The sequence below is a fragment of the Juglans regia genome, chromosome 10 (genome assembly GCF_001411555.2).
Source record: "Juglans regia cultivar Chandler chromosome 10, Walnut 2.0, whole genome shotgun sequence".
NCBI lineage: Eukaryota > Viridiplantae > Streptophyta > Magnoliopsida > Fagales > Juglandaceae > Juglans > Juglans regia.
In genome coordinates, this window is record NC_049910.1 from 34,634,156 (window position 1) to 34,657,105 (window position 22,950).

The following is a 22,950-nucleotide window of genomic DNA, read 5'->3' on the forward strand; positions in this document are numbered from 1 at the left end:
TAATGAAAATTCAACTAGAAGTGACTGAAGACAATTGGTCTTAGCCTAGTCTTTTGTTTCAACTTTTTAATGCTCCACTCAGATTGCAAGAAGTTAATTAAAGAAAAAAAAAAATTAAGTGCAAGTTGGAATGGTTGCTGTTGTAATGTACTCAAACTTGCAATCTTCTCATCATTTGAGACCTTGATATATAATGTCAATGTAATTTAGCCAGAAGTATCAGTTGTGATGTTATTAAGACTTGATATATCATTCATTAGCTCAATTTAAGAAATTTTATATTTAATGGGTTGAAGTTCACCCTAATTAAAGCCTGGTTGATAATATAATGTGATTGGGTCATTTTCAAATTTAACTTTGATTGTAAAATATAGACAAGCATCTTATGTCAAACTTGTTTGTTGCAGTTGAGCATTGGGAAACAGTGGAAGGAGCTTCTCTATTACAACGAAACAATAGGATTTATAATCCATGTAAGGATGTTATTTTTGGAACACTGATGCTATCAGCATTTTTTTTAAATTTGGCCACCCATTTTTTTTTTAAAATTCCTGTGGTTTCCATTCCAGATTGCTATCAGCACTGATGCCATATTCAAGATATGAAGACTAATGCATTTTGATCTTTGATCTTTGTAAATTTATGTTTTAGTTTAATTAGTTGTGATGTATTATTTTTTTTTTGTTCTTTATAAATTTATGTTTTACTTAATTAGTTGGGATGTATTATTATTTATTTTTGTTTTTGCAAATTTATGTTTTGCATTGTGATGTAACAATATCATTTATTTAGCATTTTTATTTATTTTGTTTGTTAATTGATTTTTTTTTTATAAAAATCTTTTAAAAAGTGTTTAAATTATTTTTTTTAAAAATTTGGGCAATTTAAGCATATCATAATTTTTTAAAAAAAACAAGTGCTATAAAATATTTTTTTTAAGTTCTAAAGTATTTTAAAAAAAAATAAAAATGAAAACCGGATTTATCCGGTTATAATCCAAATATGAATTAAATCCGGATATCTGGTTACAATCTAGATATCCGGATTGAATCTGGTTATCCACCTGGATTAAATCCGGATACGGATCCGGATCCGGATTCAGATATCTCCGGTTATGGCAGGATATCCGGATCCGGTTGAACACTCCTATGGTCCGGGACCCGGGTTTCAAATCATGACTGGAACCCAGACTAGGTTGGTCCGGGTTAGATCTGGGTTTTTAAAACGAAAACAGATTGCACCCGGATTTTTTTTTTTTTAAGTAAAAGCCTTTATTTTATTAAATTTTTTTTTTTAAGAAGTCATGTTCATTAGACGCATAATATTTGTGTTCTAAAAATACTAAATGCATGTAAAACAAAAATACAAATCAAATATTCTTTTTTTTTTTTAAGTAAAAGCCTTTATTTTATTAAATTTTTTTTCTAAGAAGTCATATGTTCATTAAACGCATAATATTTATGTATTAAAAATACTAAATGCATGTAAAACAAAAAAATAAATCAAATATTCATCTAAGCATGCATCACAATGCAATCCACTACATATTATATTATTGGTATTTATAAATTACATTACCAAACACAAAATTACAAGAAATGAGTTACAAAATCAGCAATACAGTCTTCCCCTCAGTGATTTACTTTTGGATAGTGAAAGTGTTCGAAAAATATTTGTAAATAGTAGTGGAAAGTATGTGAAAAGTAATAATATAATATTAAATAGTAATAAAAAAATAGGTGAAAAGTAATAAATAGTAGTAAAAGTAAGTAAAAAATAATAATAAAATAAAAAATAGGAGTGAGAGTGTTTGAGAGTACTTGAAGTACTCTTGTTAGCCACCATTACTTGAGATACTCTCGTTAGCCAAAGAAGCTCCCTAAAGAAGCCTTTGCTGACATTTCATCAGAAACTTTTTCAAGCTTACCTAACACAAATTACTTCATTCTGATTGGATTATCTCCTATCTCTTTCTCTGTAAGATAGATACATGTAAAAAAAAATTATGACAATGCTGAGCATAGATTCCAATCAATGTTTCCAATGTCAAAAGTGATCAATCCCAAAAAGACCCAAAACAAAAGTGTGGTATTCAATGTATTCATGTGAAAACAAGAGTTTTCACCATTTCTAGGAAATGTCACATTCTTTAGGTAAAGTACAACTACATGAATCGTTGTGAAATTTAAAGTTAACAATTCAGTGTAACAAATATAAAAGTACTTACTCAATATTTTTTTTATAAAGAGAGATTTATAGCTCTGATAAAGATAAAGATAGATAATCATCTAAAAAAATATTAAAAATAAATTGGATAGATAATAAATCGATATAGATAAATATTAAAAAAATATTTTAAATTTTAAACTTATCTTTAAAGTCTATCAACTGTATGTATTCTTCTAACTCACAGATGTTGATAAGGTTGATCTTTAACCAATTTTAAATACAAATAAAAGTTTCGACAATCTCAAAAAATAATGAACTCTGATCTAAAATGCGTCCTCTAATATTAAATACGGAATTCAAGATAATAGTAAAAATATGAATGATTAACCCATCACGTGCTAGCAAGTACAGAATAATTGGCATTTGGCGGTGCGCTGCCACTGCTTTTGTTATCCAAATTAAAACCACTTTGGTCATTCCAAATTAAAGTTTATATATTGTCGGTGATTTAAATTGGGATTTCGTTGCTAATCGACCTATCTCGTCATCATGCATGTAACTTTCATTTTGTCGTATTTGAAACTTTATTTGTCTTTCTTTTTCATTAATTTCTCACGGCCACTTGGGTCACCAACCTCGTCGTTATCGTTGAACCAATTATACATGAGTTATGCCTTTTCTGAAGTCCTGCGACTTGAGGCGGTGCTGAGTCGGTGGGAGAAAGAGTCTCTAATCTGTTCCTTTGGGAAGAAGAGGTAGGGTTTTTTTCTGTGAATTTTATTGTCGAACATTTCTGTAACAATTTCGAGTGGAATTGAGATGGAAGAACTGGAAGATAAATGGCTAGGAATGAATCTTAATGAGGATGAGTCTGTAGTTTTGGAACTGGAAGGAGAGGGAGAATACGGTGTAAATGAGGTAGGCTCTCGTAGTCTGATAGGAAAATTGTCGATGGAAAGAGGTATTAGCAGAGAGGTGTTAGCAGCAAATATGTCAAAAATTTGGTGGATTAGTAAGCCAGCAGTGTTCAAGGAGTGTGGTGTTAATATCATGTTTACGATTACTTTTGCAAATCATGCTGATAAGATGAAGATTATGGCAGGAAGGCCATGGTTATTTGAAAATTTTTTGCTTGTATTAAAGGGGTTTGATGGGTTTACACAACCAAACAAGATGTTGTTCGACAGAGGAGTTTTGGGTGCAATTTCATAACTTATCTTTAGCATTAATGAATAAAGATTATGGAGAGAGGATAGGAAATTCTGTGGGAAAAGTGATGAAGGTGAATGTGGATGATAATAATGAGTTAGGCTGGGGAAAGTATCTTAGAGTCAAAGTAGAGATGGATTTATTGAAGGTAGTAGTGGCAAGGGGAAGAACAATAAGGGTTGAAGATGAAAAAGTATGGATTCAGAAATTACCTAAGTTATGTTTCTACTGTGGTACTCTTGTTCATATGCTAACTATATATATATACACACTAGTGCAAGAGAAACGTGCCTAGCACGTTTGCATAGTTTACTGAAATGATTAATTTTAAGAAATAATATGATTCTTATAAAAAAAAATATAGATTTCAATCAATAAACAATTTCAATTTTAATAAACAATCAATAAATAATTTCATTGATTTCTATACTGAACAATACAATCAATTAAATTATCTATACTTTAAATAAAAAAGAAACGAACTTAACAAAATAATATATCAAATCAAAAAATATCAAGAAAATGAAATTTATAAAAGAATAGATCAATATCACACATGAGAATTCTTAAATAAAATATTTACTAAAATTTATTTGTTCTTCAAAGCAAGTGGCAAATAAAAATTATAAGCGGAACCACCTTATTATATTTTTTAGTATATATTTTACATTTTTTAGCAATAACAATAACAATACTTATTATAACATTTGATTAGCTTACATTTCATAATTTTAGAGTTATGCTAATAACTAATTAATTTTTATTTATATATTCTCAGGTATTATATGAGCTTTTTTTATTAGATAGACTTTTATGAAATTATATTCTCCTTATTAATTGATAATTTAGTCATTATATATATTGGTAATGAAGAAGTTAAAAGTCTAATTGCATTAAAATATTGCTAAAAAAGATGTATTTGTAAAATAATTAATTGACTTAAAATATTTTCTCTTTTTTCTTTGTTCCGTACTGCTTTCTTGGCTATTAGATAGAGCAGGTTCATGTAAGTGTTGATAAGGGTGGTCTCGAAGAAAAAAAACAAAAAAAAACCACATTGGTAGTGTTGTTGTGTCTCGTAGATATACCATGCTTTAATGGCCAGCTAGTTTGCTCGCAACCCAAGAAAAACATCTCCCTATATGTAATGCTGCAGTGAAGAAACATGAGGATACTATACAAGTCTGGCCACATTCGTGAACAATGATCGTACGATTTCAATCAAGAGCACACAAAATGATCATCAAGATCTTGGGATCCTACTGTATCTTCTCCTCAGACGCCAGCTGGTCTGCAACGCGATAATCACTCCTGCTCCTAGTGCCCATCAATATCTTGTGTCGTTAATTTCAAAATCCTGGCCAACTTCATGATCATGTGGAGAATTTATTAAGGTGATATAATAATAGTATTCTTTGTTAATGGTCATGGTCATGGTCATCTAGCTAGCTAGAATGTAAATCACATGTAAGTTTCTTTCTCATTTCATTTGTGTTTGCGCGCCCATACAAATAGCATGCGGAAGTGCATTTCTTCGCTGTTGTTATATTGAGGTCCTCCGTTTCACACTCCACCCCTAGAAGATGTATTAGGAACCATTAGCTAAGATTAAGCCTCTCTCTGAGTTGACTAGAGTTGTATTTTAACTCAGGCTATCTAATATCAAGTTTCAGAATGAGTGGCTTGCCTTTAAATCAAGAAAGTGAATTAGATTCCAAACCCATAAGCATGCTCATTTTTATCTAACTGATGTTATGTTGTTTACTTGTTAAATAACTTCCAGCTGACAACAATAGCCTAGTTTCCACTCTTACTCAAAATGCAGTAAGCCTTCAGACTTTCAATATAAGAGAAGCATTTAACATGCAAATTCAGTTTAGTAATCTAGAAACTAATGAATGAGATGAAGGATGCACAAGGGCTACCTGTTAACTCCTCAAACCAAACAAATACTTCAAACAGAAAAATAATGATGCTGATGATAAAACAACACAATAGGATATAACTCTAGACATGCTATAACATTTTTGCAAAATGGCTACAACTCAGGTAAATAATATATATGTTATAAACCAATCAGTTCAAACACTATACCTTCTGAAATGCAACAATCAAATTATACCTCATGGTTGAAGATGGACTATCTACTGCCAGACTTCGAAAATATCGATACACAGCCACCAGCTCATCCCCGAATATGAAGCCAAGATAGCAAGCTATCACAAAGATCAGAGAATATCATAGTAAAAGATCAAGATCATAATAAAATATACAAATACGGCCTAAACAGGGAATATATTAGGATCAAAAGTTTTTTACAAGATGTACCGATAAAAAAATAGTTCTTTTACAAGATAGATAAATTTTATTAATAAGAAGGGAGTTATCACTGTATACAATGAGCATATACTATTCACTCAGCCAGCAAAAGAGAAAAGTGTTATAAAGTCCTGCAAAATGCAATTAGGATAAATAGTAGCAGTGTTAATAAATGGGAAAACCTGATAATGGGGATTCCCACTTGATGGCCAAAGAGATGCAGCTTACAAGTTGTACCTTGACGCTGCCGTATACTCTGTGCTTTTGGAGTCACCCTCCCCATATAATCATTTATAACGAGCAAGGTCACCCAGGGTAGTCCTGCCCAGCCACCTGAAAGTCGCCCATATCCGTCGCTGTGATCAGTCATTGAGAGGCGCACCAAAGTCGTCTGGCAACCCCTCGCTTAATCCCTCTCTCCCCGATCTCCTCACTCAACATGCAAATAAAAAACAAAAAATTCAAAATCAAATCTTGGATCATCTTCAAAAACATGAAAAAAAAGATCTATTTTTTTATAAGTCTGTAAATCACACAACTAAAAAAAATGCAACTCCGGATAGAGAAAAGGGAAGAGGAAAAAAATGAGAAAGGATAAGATCACAAGAATCCATCTACAATCTTCAAACCAGTTCAACGGTAAAAAAAAAAAAAACTCAATGGTGCAGAAAACAAACCTGAAGAGAGAACACAAACTTGAAAAGAGAATATGCAGATAAGAGAGATATAGAGAGAAGAAGAAGAAGAAGAAGAAGAATAAGAAGAAGGTCACTTCGGTGAGAAGAAAGAAACAGAAATTTCTATTTAGTGACCGTTTTCTAGCCACTTATATAATAACTAGCAGTAGGAAACGTCGATTGCTTTTTTTTTTTTTTTATCTAATGTTTGAGGAACTATTTTTTTATGATGTTGTAAATTTTTTATTTTTTTAAAAGTATTTATGATGATTAAAAAAATATATTAAAAAAAAGAAAAATAAAAAAATAAAATACATATTCAGAACATATTTTCGAACTACCTTTTTGTTAGTTATATCAGTTCTCTTTAGTTAATTAAGAATATTATCATATTTAAATTATGTTAAAACTCTAATTATTTATATAGTTATACTTTTTTAAAAATATTTAACAAAATTTCATCATTTATTTAATGATGAAATATTAGTATTTTATAAATTAAATTTGATAATTTATTTATGATATGATATCTATATGTTAATTATCTATTTTAAATTTATTTAAATCATCATTAAAATTTTTACCATTTGATCAAACTTGGTTACTTTAAAATTAATAGTACTTGTGTAAAATTCTGTATAGCATAAGATTTTCTAATTGATAAAAAAAAAAGCACGTTTGCCAAATCTGTCAAATTGAAGAAAAAAATAAAGTATAATTTTGAATATTAAAATAGTCTAATGTATAAGAATAAAATTATTATTTATTTATGTTATCATTTATTATGAAATTTAAATTATATTAAAAATTTAAATTAATTAGATAGTTTTTTTCTCTTAAAAATATACAGTAAAATTTCATCATTTATTTAATGATGAAAAATTAGTATTTTATAAATTAAAATTGATTTTTAGTGTAAGATATAATAAACGGTAATAGGATATGCAAAAAAAATATGCGAAGAAAAAAAAAACTTCTTTATTGTCCATTTAAAACTTAAAAATCAATATTTTTTTCCACTTTTTCTTTCTTCCTCTCTCATTTCTTACGCACGATTGCGATATTACGTTGCACATTGAATTTCATACGGAAAAACCAAAAAAAAAAAAAAAAAGGAAAAAAGCTGCTTTACTGTTCATAACATTAATAAACAGTACACGTATAAGTGCTTTTAATTAATAGGCAGAAATATAGATATGCTTGACATAAAATAACACAAGAAAAGTAGATATTTATAATTAATTATTTATAACAAAAATGATTATTTACGATAAAAATAGATTTATTTTAATAAAAAAATAATCATTTCGTTAAAAATAATTTATAACAAATAAATAATTTTCTTGTAATGATATATTCTCAATTAATTATGCGCTTTACAAATCTAATCTTGTTATGAAATTTAATTTGTAATTTGATATGTATGAACCATCACTTATCTATTAAATATTATTTTATATATTAATCATTCACGTGAATAAAGGGTACTACAATACTTGTCAAAGGCATTACATAATTAGGTTGGAAAAGTACCATAAAATGAAAGGTAAATACGTACACACTTCCCTCATTTTAATATATATATATATATAATTGCAAACACCATTAATTAAAAAGAAATTAAGTCACGACTAGATATATGACAGACAGACAGACAGACACTTGACTCAGACTCAGTACTTTTATTCAAACAAATTACAGACATATGGATCGAGAAAGAAAGTCATGACTAGATGACAGTAGTAATAGATCACTTCAAGATCCAGCATTAACAACATATATCCATGCAAGATCATTTATATCATAACTCACAAAGCCAAAGTACTTTAACCCTAGAGCTACAAATATGCATGGCAATTATTCATTAATTATTTCGAACTACTAATTAAAAACCATATGCTGCAAGCGTACTGCAATGATCCTCATGATCTCTGCGGGTAGCACCAGTTAACAAATTTTGATGCAGAAACAACGGCGAGGGAATCCTTGGCAGTTGCCACCATAGAAACCTTCGTTCTTGCACACCAGACCACAGTCGTTGCCGCGCACGCACGTTCCCTGGAACTTGTGGCTCCGTGACTTGCAAAATCTTCGATTTGGACTTGATCTTGGTCTTGGTCTTGGTCTTGGTCTTGGTATTGGCCATGGTATTTTTAGCAATCGTATTGCCTCACTTGGCATAATCATCTCTTCTGTAATGAAAAAAAAAAAACCAACCCCAAACAGACATCATGGATATTCAGAATAACTTAAATATCCCAACAAATCAAAGAGAAAAACTTAAAACAGATCGGGTGTTCATTTCTCTTTTATACACCAAGTAATAAAATTGCAATACGTGGTGGACTTATTGAAGTTACGGTAGTTGCACATCATTACTCCCCTCTCCCATTTTCCTTTTTCCTTCTCTCTTTCCTCTTCCCCCCAAAGCCCTCCCACGAACCCAGTTTCTCATCAGCATCTCTCGACATTTTGATAAATTAGAGTGGCAATTGTCGAATCAAAGGCATGGTGGAAATAAGAAAACAAAAATCAAACTCAAGATCTTTTCTCAGCAGCCAAACAGAAATAAATCCCAAATTTTCTCACCATCCAAACAGCAATACATTTTCTTAGCATCCAAACAAAAATATATTTTCTCAGCATCCAAACATAAATTTCATTAGAATTTAGATCTGGGTATGATCTAGAAAATCAGATAGCATTCTCCATTAAAAAGTAAAATTAAGAAATCGAACACATATTACAAAAAACGTTAAATTCGGAATTGTAAACGCAAAAATAGAACCAGAAAGAAGAAAGAAATCGGATAAAAAAAAAGCAAAAAAGGGAGAAGCAAACCACAATAATCTAAAGATGATTATTCCTCCATAGTCACATAAAAATTACAGCTACTCCTTTCAGATGTTGAGAGAGAGAGAGAATTCAAAAATAAATAGAAAAAGTGGTCTTAAAGAGCAGAAATCTCAGCCTGTAGTTGTTGGCGGCGTCTTTCTCACTTTTTCCCCTCAACTTTCTTGGTAATATCTTATCCATCAAGACCGTCCTTAATCGTATTCTATTTTTAGTGAGAGAGTATTTTAGTGAAAGAGAGAAAGGGAGATCAACGAGTGATGGGGGAAGAGGGGAGAGAGAGAGAGGGCAGATTAAAGAATGGGTGTGTATATTGTAATCATCTCTTCTGTAATGAAAAAAGAAAAAAAAAAAAAAAAAAAAAAAAACAACCCCAAACAGACATCATGCATATTCAGGATGAACTTAAATGTCCCAACAAGTCAAAATAGTGGAGATAGGAAGCTAGAAAGTCTTACGAGAAGCCAAGAAAATGAGCAGTAACAAGAAAAACACAAGTGATTTCCTCTCCATGATCATCATCTTCGTCCTCTTTCTTCTTCTTCTTCTTCTTCGGCGCCAACTCTTTATCCCTCCTGCAAATGCTAATAATTACCCAAAAAAAAATTAATGAGAAAAAAAAACTCCATATTTCAGTCAATTTTTCCCCTCTTCTTCCGACTTTCTGTCTTTCAACATGGTGTTTAGACCTTTCAATCCCAATTCTTCAACTCAAGTATAATATTCTTCTTGAAGAGACTTATGTTATTTATTATTATAAATTTATTCCCTTTAAAAATGTTAATTTTGTCGTTGCTTATATTTGAGATGACAGGATATACCAAACAGTACAACTCCTCTAGATTACTGAAGCTACTAGAGGTTCACAATCAAACTTATTTATTTGATTTTATTTAGATTTATTTGACTAATTGCTTTATTTAAGAGACGTTTGGATTCGAAAATAACTTGAAATAAGTTAAGATGAGTTAAGATAAATTATGAATAATAATGATATGAGTTGTGAATAGTAGTGAGATTTGTGAGTTAAAATTACTGAATAGTAACGAATAGTAGTGAGATAAGTTGAATTGAGCTGAGATGTCCTGCAAATCCAAACGTCTCCTTAATCTCAATTTTTTTTATTAGTATTAAATAACATTTGAAAATATAATTTTTTTAATATTAATTTAATTAGAATATAATTATTATTAATATTAAATTGGTAGAATTATAAAATGTGATACAAATAAATTAAATAAAAAAATTATTAATTTAATAATATTTTATTATTATATAGAGAGTAGATGACTAATCCAATGTGGAGATTGAATTTAAATGGAATAGGTAAATGTAAAAAAGTGTGATATTGACTAAATTTTGAAGATGAATTTGGCCAATTCAATAAAAATGCTCTAAGAGCACTAGCATTTTTTTTTTTTTTGAAATATAAGAGCACTAGCATTGATTTAATCAAATACATCTTTAAAATTTAGTCAATATCATATTTTTTTATTTGTTTATTTCATTTAAATTCAATCTCCACATTAGATTAGTCATTTAATCTCTATAAAATAATTAAATATTATTAAATTAATAATTTGTTTATTTAATTTATTTGTATCACTTTTTATAATTCTACCAATTTAATATTAATAATAATTATATTCTAATTAAATTAATATTAAAAAAATCATATTTTCAATAGTCATTTAATACTAATAACAAAAAATTGAGATTAAACTTATCTAAATTTCTATCTAAATTTCTTATTCACTAACCAAATATCTAATATTCTATCTAAATATTCACTAACCATATTTTCAATGGAGTGAGAAATTATTATTTTAACTTTTGGTGAATCAATTTGGTTCTTCAAATTTGGCTAAAAACTGTAACAGAAATTCAAATTATTTTAGAGATGTCCAATCTAATGTGGAGTCTTTTTAGTATAGAGAAATTCTATTTGCAGTCCCCACTTGGGGACTGCATGTGCAGGCCCTTTATTAAATGAGAAAAAGCATCATTTCAGGAGGGATAGTTTTGTAATTTTAAAAAAAATTAAAGATAAAATTGTCTAGGCTTGCATTGCAGTCCCCAAATGGGGACTGTATCTAGCATTGCTCTTTAGTATAACTTATCTAAATTTTAGCCAATTTTCAATTTTGCCCAAGTCTATGCTAGTGCTCTATTGGGACAATGACACCTGCATTCTTTTCTCATTTCAACCCTTATCCTCATTTGATTCCTTATTCAAATGCCAACTCTTATGATCACCCACGTGTAAGTTAGGTAATATGTTTGTTTAGTTTTTTGTTTTATACATTTTGTTTATTTGTGTCATAAGTATTTACACATGAATAATTCAAAATTGCAACAGTCACTAATCAAACCATTTCCATCTTCAACTAATTAGCCAAATCTACTCAATCATTGTTCGTCTATAGTGGTTGAGAAGACTCCCATTCAAGATTCAGGGCTTGTTTGGATTCGTAAGTCATCTCAACTCATCTCAACTCATCTCATTACTATTCAGTAACTTTAACTCACAAATCTCACTACTATTCACAACTCATCTCATTACTATTCACAATCCATCTAAATTCATCTCATCTCATCTCAAGTCATCTTCAAATCCAAACATCTCCTCAGGTTCAAGGGATGATGAATTTATTCAACAGTTATACTTTTATTAATAATTTTTTTGGATCTAAAGCATTAAAATTTTAGCTGCCCATGCATGATTTTCTGCCCATATATGATTTTCTAGAACTTGAATACTTAACTCTAGGATGTGCTCATGGCGATAAGGCACATAACCACACACGTGATGTTTCTAAGCCTTCTACGTAGACCTGTCAAGGCTTTTCTTAGGGTGCATTCAGTACTTCCTCCGGAAAGCTGGTAAATTCGGCAACAAAATCTGCCAACACTTATCTTTTGATCGTAGCTCGGGACAGGTACTCCATATTGAATTCGCTGAACTCGATCGCCCACTTTGTGAGCCTTCTTGAGGTGTCTGGTTTCTGCAACACTCTCTTGAGGGGGAGATCGGTGAGCACTTTCATCGAGTGGGCCTAGAAATACGATCTTAATCTTCTGGCAGCGACGATTAGGGCGAATACCAACATTTCTGTTCAGGGGTATCTTGCCTCTGCTCCGCAGAAGGCTTGACTCATATAGTAGACGGGCCGCTGCCTTTCTTCCTTTTCCTAGACAAGCCTGGCTGATACGGCATGCGAGAACACTGCTAGGTACATGGTCAGGGTCTCCCCAAGTCTTGTCTGGTTTAGTAGTGGGAGGTGGCTCAAGTACAGCTTCAAATCGGCGAAAGCTTTTACTCAAGGACTCATCCCAATCCTGGGCCTTTCTCAAGACTTTGAAGAAGAGTAGGCACCGGTCGGTGATAAAGATTGATAAAGATCAATTTATACATGAATCATAAGATCTCCTTCAACTACCTGTAATTTTTAACAAGGGAGTTTGGGAATGTGAGACCTGCAACTCTTTGAGGGAAGACACAGAGCCTAGTATTACCTGTCTATAATATGAAGTCAGACCAATTCAACCAAGCAATTTAGTTACAATACCAGAGGAACCAGTGATTAAGCAGACAGGTTGGGAAAAAAAAAAACTAGGCAATCACACATGAGTAGGGTAATTGACATGGATCATATGGACACTACTCAGCTTGATAATGCTCCAAAGAAAAGAGACATAACATATGTGAAGCAGGTCGTTCAACAGGGTCCTCTCAAGAAACATAAAAATACACTTAACCCTGATAAGTGTTTAACTCAGGACCAAAAGGTGGTGGCTGCTGAGTAGCACCACCTACAAAAATGAAATGCATGAGCTGGAACTATTGAGGGCTTGGAAACTCTTGATCAGTTCATGAGCTTCATCTTTTGGTGAGGCAAAAGCACCTAAATGTAGTCTTTTTTATGGAAACCAAATGTAGAAGGAAAAAAATGAAAAGAATAAGAAATAAAATGGGGTTTGACAGAAGTTTTATTGTAGATAGTAAAAGTTTCAGTGGCGGAATTGCTATGATATGGAACGCTGATGATCAAAATGAATTGGATTCCTACACTAGAAGCCATATTTCTGTGAATATTACAGTACAAGACACTGGGAAGAAATGGCTTATTATTGGGTTCTATGGAAATCCTTGTACAGCTCTAAGAAATAAAATGGGGTTTGACAGAAGTTTTATTGTAGATAGTAAAAGTTTCAATGGCGGAATTGCTATGATATGGAATGCTGATGATCAAAATGAATTGGATTCCTACACTAGAAGCCATATTTCTGTGAATATTACAGTACAAGACACTGGGAAGAAATGGCTTATTATTGGGTTCTATGGAAATCCTTGTACAGCTCTTAGAGATGGGAGTTGGTAACTGCTAAGGCTTTTGAAACCAGTAGATAATAAACTTTGACTTTGTATATGTGACTTTAATGAAATACTATACCAACATGAGAAGTTTGCAAGGGCTTTGAGACCATATAATCATATGAAGTCTTTTGATCAAGCTTTACAAGACTCTAATCTGTTGGATATGGATTGTAAAGGACCTAAGTAAACTTGGTTTAACAATGGACAGGGTATTGAATTTACTAAGGAGAGATTGGACAAAGTGATGGCAAATCATCAGTTCAGTAACATGTATCAAGACATTCAAGTCTACAACATTGCTGCATGTACTTCAGATCACAACATCCTCTATGTCATTTGCAATACTCATTTTATAGAAGAAAAAAGAAAGGAAAAACTGTTCAGATATGAGAATAATTGGGAAAAAAAAACAAATTGTCAAAGACTTATTTTTAATGAATGAATTCAAAGCAACATAAATGATAGTTCATTAGAAGCAGTCACAAAAAACCTGCATAATTGCAACTTATCAGCTGGAACAGTTCTCAATAGCAGGCCAAAAGAGATCTTATGGAAGCAAAGAAGGCAAGATTGCTGCTTCTACAACAAAGTACTAAGGATGAGGATATACAAGAAAATTACCAGATTAAGCAACAAATGTCTCAGATTCTGGAGGAAATGAATTCAAAGTGGCGGCAAAGAGCTAAAGAAAATCGGTTGCAATATGGGGACATAAACACAAGTTATTATCACAAGTGTGCTTCTCAAAGAAGGAAAATAAATCAAATCAGGAGTATTAATGATGAAGGTGGACAGAATCAAACATCTTCTCAAGGTATTAATCAGGTTTTTCTTCATACTTATTTCAATAAGTTATTTACAACCTCTGATCCTAGTGGTATTAATGAGAGTTTGAAACCTATGCAAAAGATAATAACTGAGCAGATGAATCATAAATTATTGAAAGTCTTCACTTACAATGAGGTAACAGAGGCAATTTTTAGCATGAAACCTATGGGATCTCCTGGACCAGATGGTTTTTCAGCTGGGTTTTACCAACAACATTGTCAAACAGTGGGTAATGAGATCTATGGAGCTATAACTAGAGCCTTAAACACTAATAATTGGGAAAGATCAGTCAATGATACTTACTTGGTTCTAATACCAAAAAAGAAAAACCAACTCAAGTGTTTGATTATAGGCCAACTAGTTTGTGTAATGTGATATTCAAGATAATGTCAAAGGTGATAGCCAACAGATTAAGGAATATTCTGCCAAGCATAATCTCAGAAAATCAAAGTGCTTTTGTGCATGGGAGACATATTGTAGACAATGTCATAGCAACTTTTGAGATCTTACATTCTGTGCAAAACAGATTGAAGGGGGAAGAGGGATACATGGCTGTGAAAATGGACATGAGTAAGGCTTATGACAGGTTAGAATGGAACTTTATAGAAGTTGTAATGAAGAATATGTGGTTTGCAAATAGATGGATACAACTTATTCTCAATTGCATAAGAAGTGTGTCCTACTCCATTCTAATCAATGGAATTCCACAACCTGTTTTTAAACCATCAAGGGGCATAAGATAGGGTGATCCTCTATCACTCTATCTTTTTATTATGTGTTCAGAAGCTCTCGCTCTTAGCCTCAATAATGCAGAGAGGAAGAAAATCTTTTCAGGATTTCCTATGGGAAGAGGGAAGCTTACTATAAATCATCTGCTTTTTACAGATGACAACTTTTTATTTTGTAAAGCTTCCCCCATAGAATGGACCAGAGTGTAATCAATCACTGAACAATATGAGATGACCTCAGGACAAAGATTGAACAAAGAGAAGTCATCCATTTTTTTCAGCAAAAACACAAGCAATGACACAAGATGATCCATTCTAGACATAATAGGTATTAGAACTACTAACTCATATGATAATTACTTAGGTTTACCTGCAGTGATAGTCAAATCTAGAATGCATTCATTCCAAAATGTGACTGATAAAGTGAAGAGTAAGATGAACAACTGGAAATAAAAGTTCCTCTCGAGAGCAAGGAAAGAAATTCTTCTCAAATCAGTCATTCAAGCTATTCATATCTATTCAATGACAGTGTTCAAGATTCCTAAAGGATTGTTGAATAAACTTAATAAGCTGATGAAATGGTACTGGTGGGGACAAATCAATCAAGAAACGAAACTCACCTAGATTAATTGGAATGAAATGGGGAAATCAGAAACTGAAAGAGACTTGGGGTTTAAAGATCTTGAAAATTTTAATATGGCCTTGTTAGCAAAACAAGGGTGGAGGTTATTGCAATTTCCCAACTCTTTAGCTGCACAGATACTGCATTTGAAGTATTTCCCTAATTCTGATTTTATGAATGCCAAATTGAGTTATAATCCATCTTATATTTGGAGGAGCTAGACCTCTTCTTAAAAAAGGAACAATCAGGAAGATAGGCAATGCAAAATCAGTCAGAATCTGGAAGGATAAGTGGCTGCCAAATCCCACTCTTTCAAACCACAATCTGGTTTTAATCCATTGTTTTCAGAAACTATGGATGAAGATCTCATTAATCAAGAACAAGGGAGTGGAATATAAACCTACTCAATGTTATTTTCTCACCAGAAGAAGCTGAAAGTATAAAGAAGATATCACTTACTCAGAATGACAGATCTGATAAACTGATATGGAGAGTCACACGAAATAAGATTTTCAATGTCAAAAGTGCATACTATCTACAAGCTGAATTACAAGAAAGAAAAAGAGGGCAAAGTTCTAAAAGGTCACAAAATGAAGAATGGACTTGCATATGGAATCTACACATCCCTCCTGCTTCAAAAAATTTCCTGTGGAAAGCTTGCCTTGATATCCTACCTACCAAGGCAAATCTGTGTAAGAAGAAGATATTAAATGATGATACATGTTCCTTATGCTTAAGTGAACTAGAAACCACATAACACATTTTATGGGAGTGCATTGCTGCAAATGACATTTTGGAAAAAAACTCCAAACAAATTAAGAAGAGTAAGGCATCAAGTCAAAGTATGAATAACTTACTGGCAGAAATGGTTAACAAGCTTGGAAAAAATGAAATGGAAGAATTGGCTTTAATTTTGTAAAACATATGGTGGAAAAGGAACCAACATGTTTTTAATAACATTCTTATTGATCCTAAGACAGTCCTACAAAGAGTACAAAATATGCAGCAAGATTTGGAATGGATACATACTACACCCAATACTAACACTAGAAGCAACACACAGAGATCTGCAATATGGAATCTTCCACCTCCTAATTTTTATGAGATAAATTAGGATATAGAAGTGGATAAAAACAACAATAAGATTGGTATTGGGATAGCCATCAGAGATGAGGAATGACATTTCTTGGCTACTCTGGGGAAGAACAAACCTATGTCCTAATCCTTTGATAGCTGAAGCTGTAGGAGCACTAACAACAATCAAGTTTGCAATAGAACTAAGAATGAGAAGAGTAATTATTGAAGAAGATTTCAAAAAGATAGTCATGGATGTTCAAACACACAAAGAACACACAAAGAATACGACAGTCACTACGGATTGATCATGTCAGACATCAGAAAAAAGTTTTAAGTGTTTTGATAATTATGTTGTTAGACATATTTTTAGACAAGCCAATGTAATAGCTCATAACTTAAGAAAAAATACAATGCTTATTGCAGACAGCATTTTATATCTGTAACTGTTTCAGTTAAATGAAATGAATTTTTTTTTTAAAAAAACACGTACGGGATGAATGCTAAAGTCGTCTGAACTTGGCTTTTATAATATTTTTATAATAAATAAGTTTATCACATGAAATAATACTTTTTTAATTACTTGTAGTGAACAGAATTTCTGCTACCGACAGTCCAAAGCCATTTGAGAGTATTCACGCGCTGCCACTGCTTTTGCCATCCACATGTTTTTTTTTATAAGTGCTTTTGCCATCCACATTATTAAAGCCACTTTGGTCATTCCAAATTAAAGTTTCTATATTGTCGGTGATTTTAATTGGGATTTCGTTGCGACTCGACCTATCTCGTCATCATGCATGTAACTTTAATTCTGTTGTAACTTTTTCATTAATTTCTCACGGCCACTTGGACTAACCTCGTTGTTATCGTTGAACCAATTAGGACTGTTAATTCGGACTTCTAATAATTTATTTATAATTCGAAAATATATACTTATAGGATATTGTTTGATGTTAATTAGCAAATTAATCATATGCTTGATATAAAAATCCCCAATTAATTGCAAACACCATTAATTAACAAGTCACGACTAGATGACAGACAGACAGACAGACAGACACTTGACTCAGACTCAGTACTTTTATTCAAACAAATTACAAACACTATGGATCGAGAAAGAAAGTCATGACTAGATGACAGTAGTAATAGATCACTTCAAGATCCAGCATTAACAACATATATCCATGCAAGATCATTTATATCATAACTCACAGAGCCAAAGTACTTTAACCCCTAGAGGCTAGAGCTACAAATATGCATCGCAATTATTCATTAATTATTTCGATCTACTAATTAAAAACCATATGCTGCATGCGTACTGCAGTGATCCTCATGATCTCTGCGGGTAGCACCAGTTAACAAATTTTGGTGCAGAAACAACGGCGACGGAATCCTCGGCATTTGCCACCAGAGAAACCTTCGTTCTTGCACACCAGACCACAGTTGTTGTCGCGCACGCATGTTCCCTGGAACTTGTGGCTCTGTGACTCGCAAACTCTTGCCTCACTTGGCATAATCATCTCTTCTGTAATGAAAAAATAAAAACCAAAAAAACAGACATCATGCATATTCAGAATAAACTTAAATGTCCCAACAAATCAAAATAGTGGAGATAGGAAGCTAGAAAGTCTTACGAGAAGCCAAGAAAATGAGCAGCAACAAGAAAAACCCAAGTGATTTCCTCTCCATCATCATCATCTTCTTCTTCTTTCTTCTTCTCCTTCCGCTGATCCAACTCTTTATCCCTACTGCAAATGCTAATAATTACTCTTCCGAGTGTATACTCGCCCACATATATAGTGGAGTCGAGACCGACACGTACGTACTACTCTCGTGTCAGCGGTCCAGCAAAAGAGTGATCGGACGGCCGGTGCATATATAAATACAAATGCTGATCTGTAAAAGAGTGAGCATCGATACGCGAGCCAAAATGCATGCTTTTAATTCATTGGCATAGTGCTGTCAAGATCGAGGACAGTGCATTTGTGCTGTTATTGTCCAATGAGGTATAACATAAGCAATTCATGTATTTAGATACGGAGAAAAAAATAAAAACCCGAAGAGTCCAATATCATAAATTTACCTTCATTTTCCAAGCAACCAAAGAACAAAATAATACTAACATTTGATTTCATGCATTTGATTTTGAGATCATAAAATCCCAAAAAGCACTTAAGTTTTTTTCCTTACATTTCCATTGATTATTGATATCATGTTTTACAGTCCAAACAGTACAACGATAACCAAGCTCCATGCCACCTGCAACTAAGAGGAAGAAGAGACTCCAATGACGTCTGGAGTCATTCTGATGTCAAAGTCAATGAATAATTCTCTAGTGATGAGAAAAGCTCAGAAGATTAGAAAGAATAATAAAGGGTTTTAAGAGAGCCTTCCCGTAAAAGGGATGACTGCTATTTATATCTGATCCGAACTCTATTACTGAAGGAGATCGTAGTGTGTCAAGTCGTACCTGAGTTAGACCTGCTACCACTCATTCCCTACTGCAATAGTGTGACAATCTGCGACTTAGGCGACCGATGGAGATTGTGGCGTGTCAACCATGCTAGCTCAAACCTACTGCCACTTTTTTGCCAAGATTGGGTATTAGGTTGTGGCCGAGCAATCTTACGTACTCGGGGGCTACGTTGTTGTGTGTCTGGTCTTCTGAAACATGCATTGAATATGATGTGCCTTGAATCTAACGAGATCATGATTGGGCACGTCCAGTCATTTGCGTATAGTAGGGCGTCCTACTTGGTGCCATACAGTAGGATTGACTCAAAACCCCGTGCCCAACAACTTTAAAGGCAAAAAACAGAAAAAAAAAAAAAAATGGAGGCAGATCAAGAAAATTTTGAAATAGATCGAAACTGAAAATAAGATGTGAAGTGACAGCAAGAACGCTTCATAGCTGGTAGCTAGTGTCCCAAATTGATGCCCTGATGATCTTGTTGCTAATGCGCGCCGACGTGATATATAGATCACAACAACGTTTTAATTGGTTTCCAAGGAATTCATCGACTGTTGTGTTCTCTGATGCATGCCATAGTGATGCCAACACTTGAATAAAATGCAAGTTCTTATCATGTGTTGTAGGCTATTCAAAGATTCAAAACTTTGGCTTTTTATATCAATGAAGCGGAAACGATGGAACGAGGAAAGCAATATTACTTGATTGATGAGTTTTTGAGAAATGCATTGCCTACTTCCCACATAACATTGTGAATCTCGTTTGTTTTCGCATATGAGATAAGATGAGTTAATATTAAAATTAAAAATTGAATAAAATATTATTCGAATATATTTTTTAACTATTATTTTTATTTTAAAATTTAAAAAAATTGAATGATTTATTTTATTTTATATGAAATTTTTAAAAAATTATAATAATTAAATGAGATGAATTTGAAAAGAATTGTAAAAATAAAAGATTTTATATTTAACTAAGCGTGATTCGAACTTTAAGATATATAGGTGTTTTATGTTTTTTCGTTTTGTTCCTATTTTAACTTCTTTTTGAACACGTATATGTCTGATTTTAGATGGATATTAGCGCGTGAGTAGTTCCGTTCATTTATATCGCCCATTTATTTTGAATTTATTTTTATTATTTTTAAAAAATAAAAAATATATATCAATATATTTAAAATTAATTTTTTAAAAATTAAATAAAACAAATTAAAAATAACAAGCGATATTTTTCGAAAAGAGTAAAAAGAAAAATGGGAGTCAGAGGGTACGGTAACTTGATTATTGGGCTCCAACGTCCCCGACGACGCCTCACGCGGCGTCACGCCGTCTCGGTGTATCAACAGGTTGTATATATATATATATATAAAAAGAAAAAAAAAAAGATAAAATCGATTAATTAGCACGTACGGGATGAATGCCAAGTCGTCTGAACTTTGGCTTTTGTAATATTTTTATAATAAATAAGTTATCATATGAAATAATACTTTTTTAATTACTTGTAGTGAACAGAATATCTGCTACCGACGGTCCAAAGCCAATTGAGAGTAGTCAATGCGCTGCCACTGCTTTTGTTGTCCAAATTAAAGCCACTTTGGTCATTCCAAATTAAAGTTTATAAATTGTCGGTGATTTTAATTGGGATTTCGATGCTACTCGATCTACCTCGTCATCATGCAATGTAACTTTAATTTTGTCGTATTTGAAGCTTTATTTGACTTCTTTTTCATTAATTTCACACTGCCACTTGGGCCACCAACCTCGTTGTTATCGCTGAACCAATTATTCATGAGTTTTTTTTTTTAAATAACCTCTTTCATTGATTGAGATAACCATTACATGAATTGAAAATAGTTTAGATTTTCCTCCAACTCTACTCTATAATCAGTTACAAGTAATGCACATTTACCTAGATCATGAGCCACTGAATTTTCTTATATGGCATATCTTCCACTCATCAAATTGATCTAATGTTATTTTTAAATTAAAAATAATCATGCCAAAGTAGTCCTGATTTTGTTGCAACTGTTTCACCTCATTTACAACAGTTTGGAAATCACCTTCCAAAATAAATCTATACATGCCAAGTTCCAAACCAAATCTTGCTGCTCTTCGTACTGCTAAAGCCTCAGCTAGCAGAGGGTCTGGTAATGAATCTTGTTTCTCTTTCGAGGTTGCCAAAGTTGCCAAAAAACTGCCATGTTCATCTCTGACAAAAACACCAATCCCTATTTTACAAACTTTCTTATCAACTACCACATCCCAATTAATTTTGCAGAAACCTTGAGGTGGACATTCCCATAATATTCTTATGTGGTTAACATATGTGCTTTGGATGGTTGCTCTTGTCTGCATTGCTGAAATCTCTTCTTGTAGGTGTCTTGCTCTTTTGATTATTGAGTTTGGGTCGATGTAGATGTTATTTAAAACAAGTTGGTTTCTTCTCCACCATAAGGTCCAGAGAACTAAAGCCAGCTCCTGCATATCAATCTTGTTCAATTTTTTAAACATTTGTTGCATCAGATCCATGATATTCTTGGTTGAGTTTTTACTTTTTTGAATTGTCATGTTTAGGGGTGTAAACCAGTCGGTCCGGACCGGAGAAACCGACCGGACCGACCGGTTCGGTCCGGACCGGACCGGACCGACCAAATGCATGGTCGGTTTCGGTCCATTGAATGTGAAAGTTTTGGTCTTCGGTCCGGTCCCGGGGTGGAGATTTCTCGGACCGGACCGGACCGGACCGACCGAATAATTAAAAAAAAAAATTATATATATTATTTATATAATAATTATACAATTAACAATATAAAATTTTAAATATGTTATTAATACTTGTTAATATTTTATAAATTAACAATATTTTATATATATCTTAATCTAACCTCTTATTTAAATATGTTATTAACACTTGTTAATATTCTATGAATTAACTAATATATAATATCAATTAGTTAATTATATAGTAATTATATAAATTAATAATGTAATTTTCATTTAATTTATTATCATTGACCATATAAAATATTTTTTTATTGAGTTTGTTACCTAATCCATATTAATAAATCACTTAATTTAATTTAGTATTTTAAATAAATTTTTTTTATTAATTGATTTAAAAAAAAAATATGCCGGACCGAATGGACCGACCGGACCGGACCGGACCGATAACTACCGGTCCGGTCCGGTCCCTATGGGGTGTTCGGTCCGGTCCGGTCCGGTCCGATGATATTCGGTCCATCACCAGACCGGACCGGACCGGACCGGACCGACCGGTTTACACCCCTAGTCATGTTGCATAAGTTGAGGACATCATTAGTAGAGACACATTCCCACAATAAGTGTTCTATGCTTTCTGGTTCCATTAAACACATAGGGCAGGTAGGATCTTCCAAAACTTTCCTTTTACATAGGTTTAACTTAGTGGGCAGAATGTTCTTGCAAGCTCTCCATAGAAAAGTTTTTGCTGCAGGTGGAATTTCAAGCTTCCAAATTTTTGTTCATTCTTCTTAATTGTTATTATAGTAGGACTGTTGGCCCCTTGTTCTTTCCTTACTCTCCCCTTGTATATGGTAGGCACTTCTGACTGTAAAAAGACTATCTGTTTTGCCTCTCCAATATGCT

The 22,950-nt window shown here is 32.6% G+C and overlaps 2 protein-coding genes and 1 long non-coding RNA gene across 12 annotated transcripts; all 3 read right to left on the bottom strand.

The window, feature by feature from the left end:
• Nucleotides 1–4,338: 4,338 nt before the first annotated feature.
• Nucleotides 4,339–6,494, bottom strand: LOC109021469. Of its 9 annotated transcripts, none has more exons than XM_019004095.2 (4): nt 6,375–6,434; nt 5,926–6,130; nt 5,501–5,594; nt 4,339–4,695 (listed from the first exon to the last, which is right to left on the bottom strand). In XM_019004095.2, the coding sequence occupies exons 2-4, from the start codon at nt 6,065–6,067 to the stop codon at nt 4,638–4,640; spliced, it is 294 nt and encodes a 97-aa protein (XP_018859640.1). In that variant the 5' UTR covers nt 6,068–6,130; nt 6,375–6,434; the 3' UTR covers nt 4,339–4,637. The 9 variants fall into 9 exon arrangements, 6 of the variants coding, with proteins under 6 accessions (XP_018859640.1, XP_018859636.1, XP_018859637.1 ...); XM_019004091.2 differs by having other exon boundaries at nt 4,339–4,743; nt 5,473–5,594; XM_019004092.2 differs by having other exon boundaries at nt 4,340–4,743; nt 5,473–5,594; nt 5,935–6,130.
• A 1,489-nt stretch (nt 6,495–7,983) lies between these two features.
• LOC109021468 lies at nt 7,984–10,081 on the bottom strand. Its single transcript, XR_002001090.2, has 2 exons — nt 9,686–10,081; nt 7,984–8,566 (listed from the first exon to the last, which is right to left on the bottom strand). It is a non-coding gene; the product is annotated as an uncharacterized LOC109021468 (long non-coding RNA).
• A 7,772-nt stretch (nt 10,082–17,853) lies between these two features.
• LOC108983841 (defensin-like protein 1) lies at nt 17,854–18,635 on the bottom strand. 2 transcript variants are annotated; one of them, XM_018955619.2, is made up of 2 exons: nt 18,492–18,635; nt 17,854–18,379 (listed from the first exon to the last, which is right to left on the bottom strand). In XM_018955619.2, exons 1-2 carry the CDS (start codon nt 18,553–18,555, stop codon nt 18,213–18,215), a joined length of 231 nt encoding a protein of 76 aa, XP_018811164.1. In that variant the 5' UTR covers nt 18,556–18,635; the 3' UTR covers nt 17,854–18,212. The 2 variants fall into 2 exon arrangements, with proteins under 2 accessions (XP_018811164.1, XP_018811163.1); XM_018955618.2 differs by having other exon boundaries at nt 17,854–18,382; nt 18,492–18,628.
• Nucleotides 18,636–22,950: the final 4,315 nt, after the last annotated feature.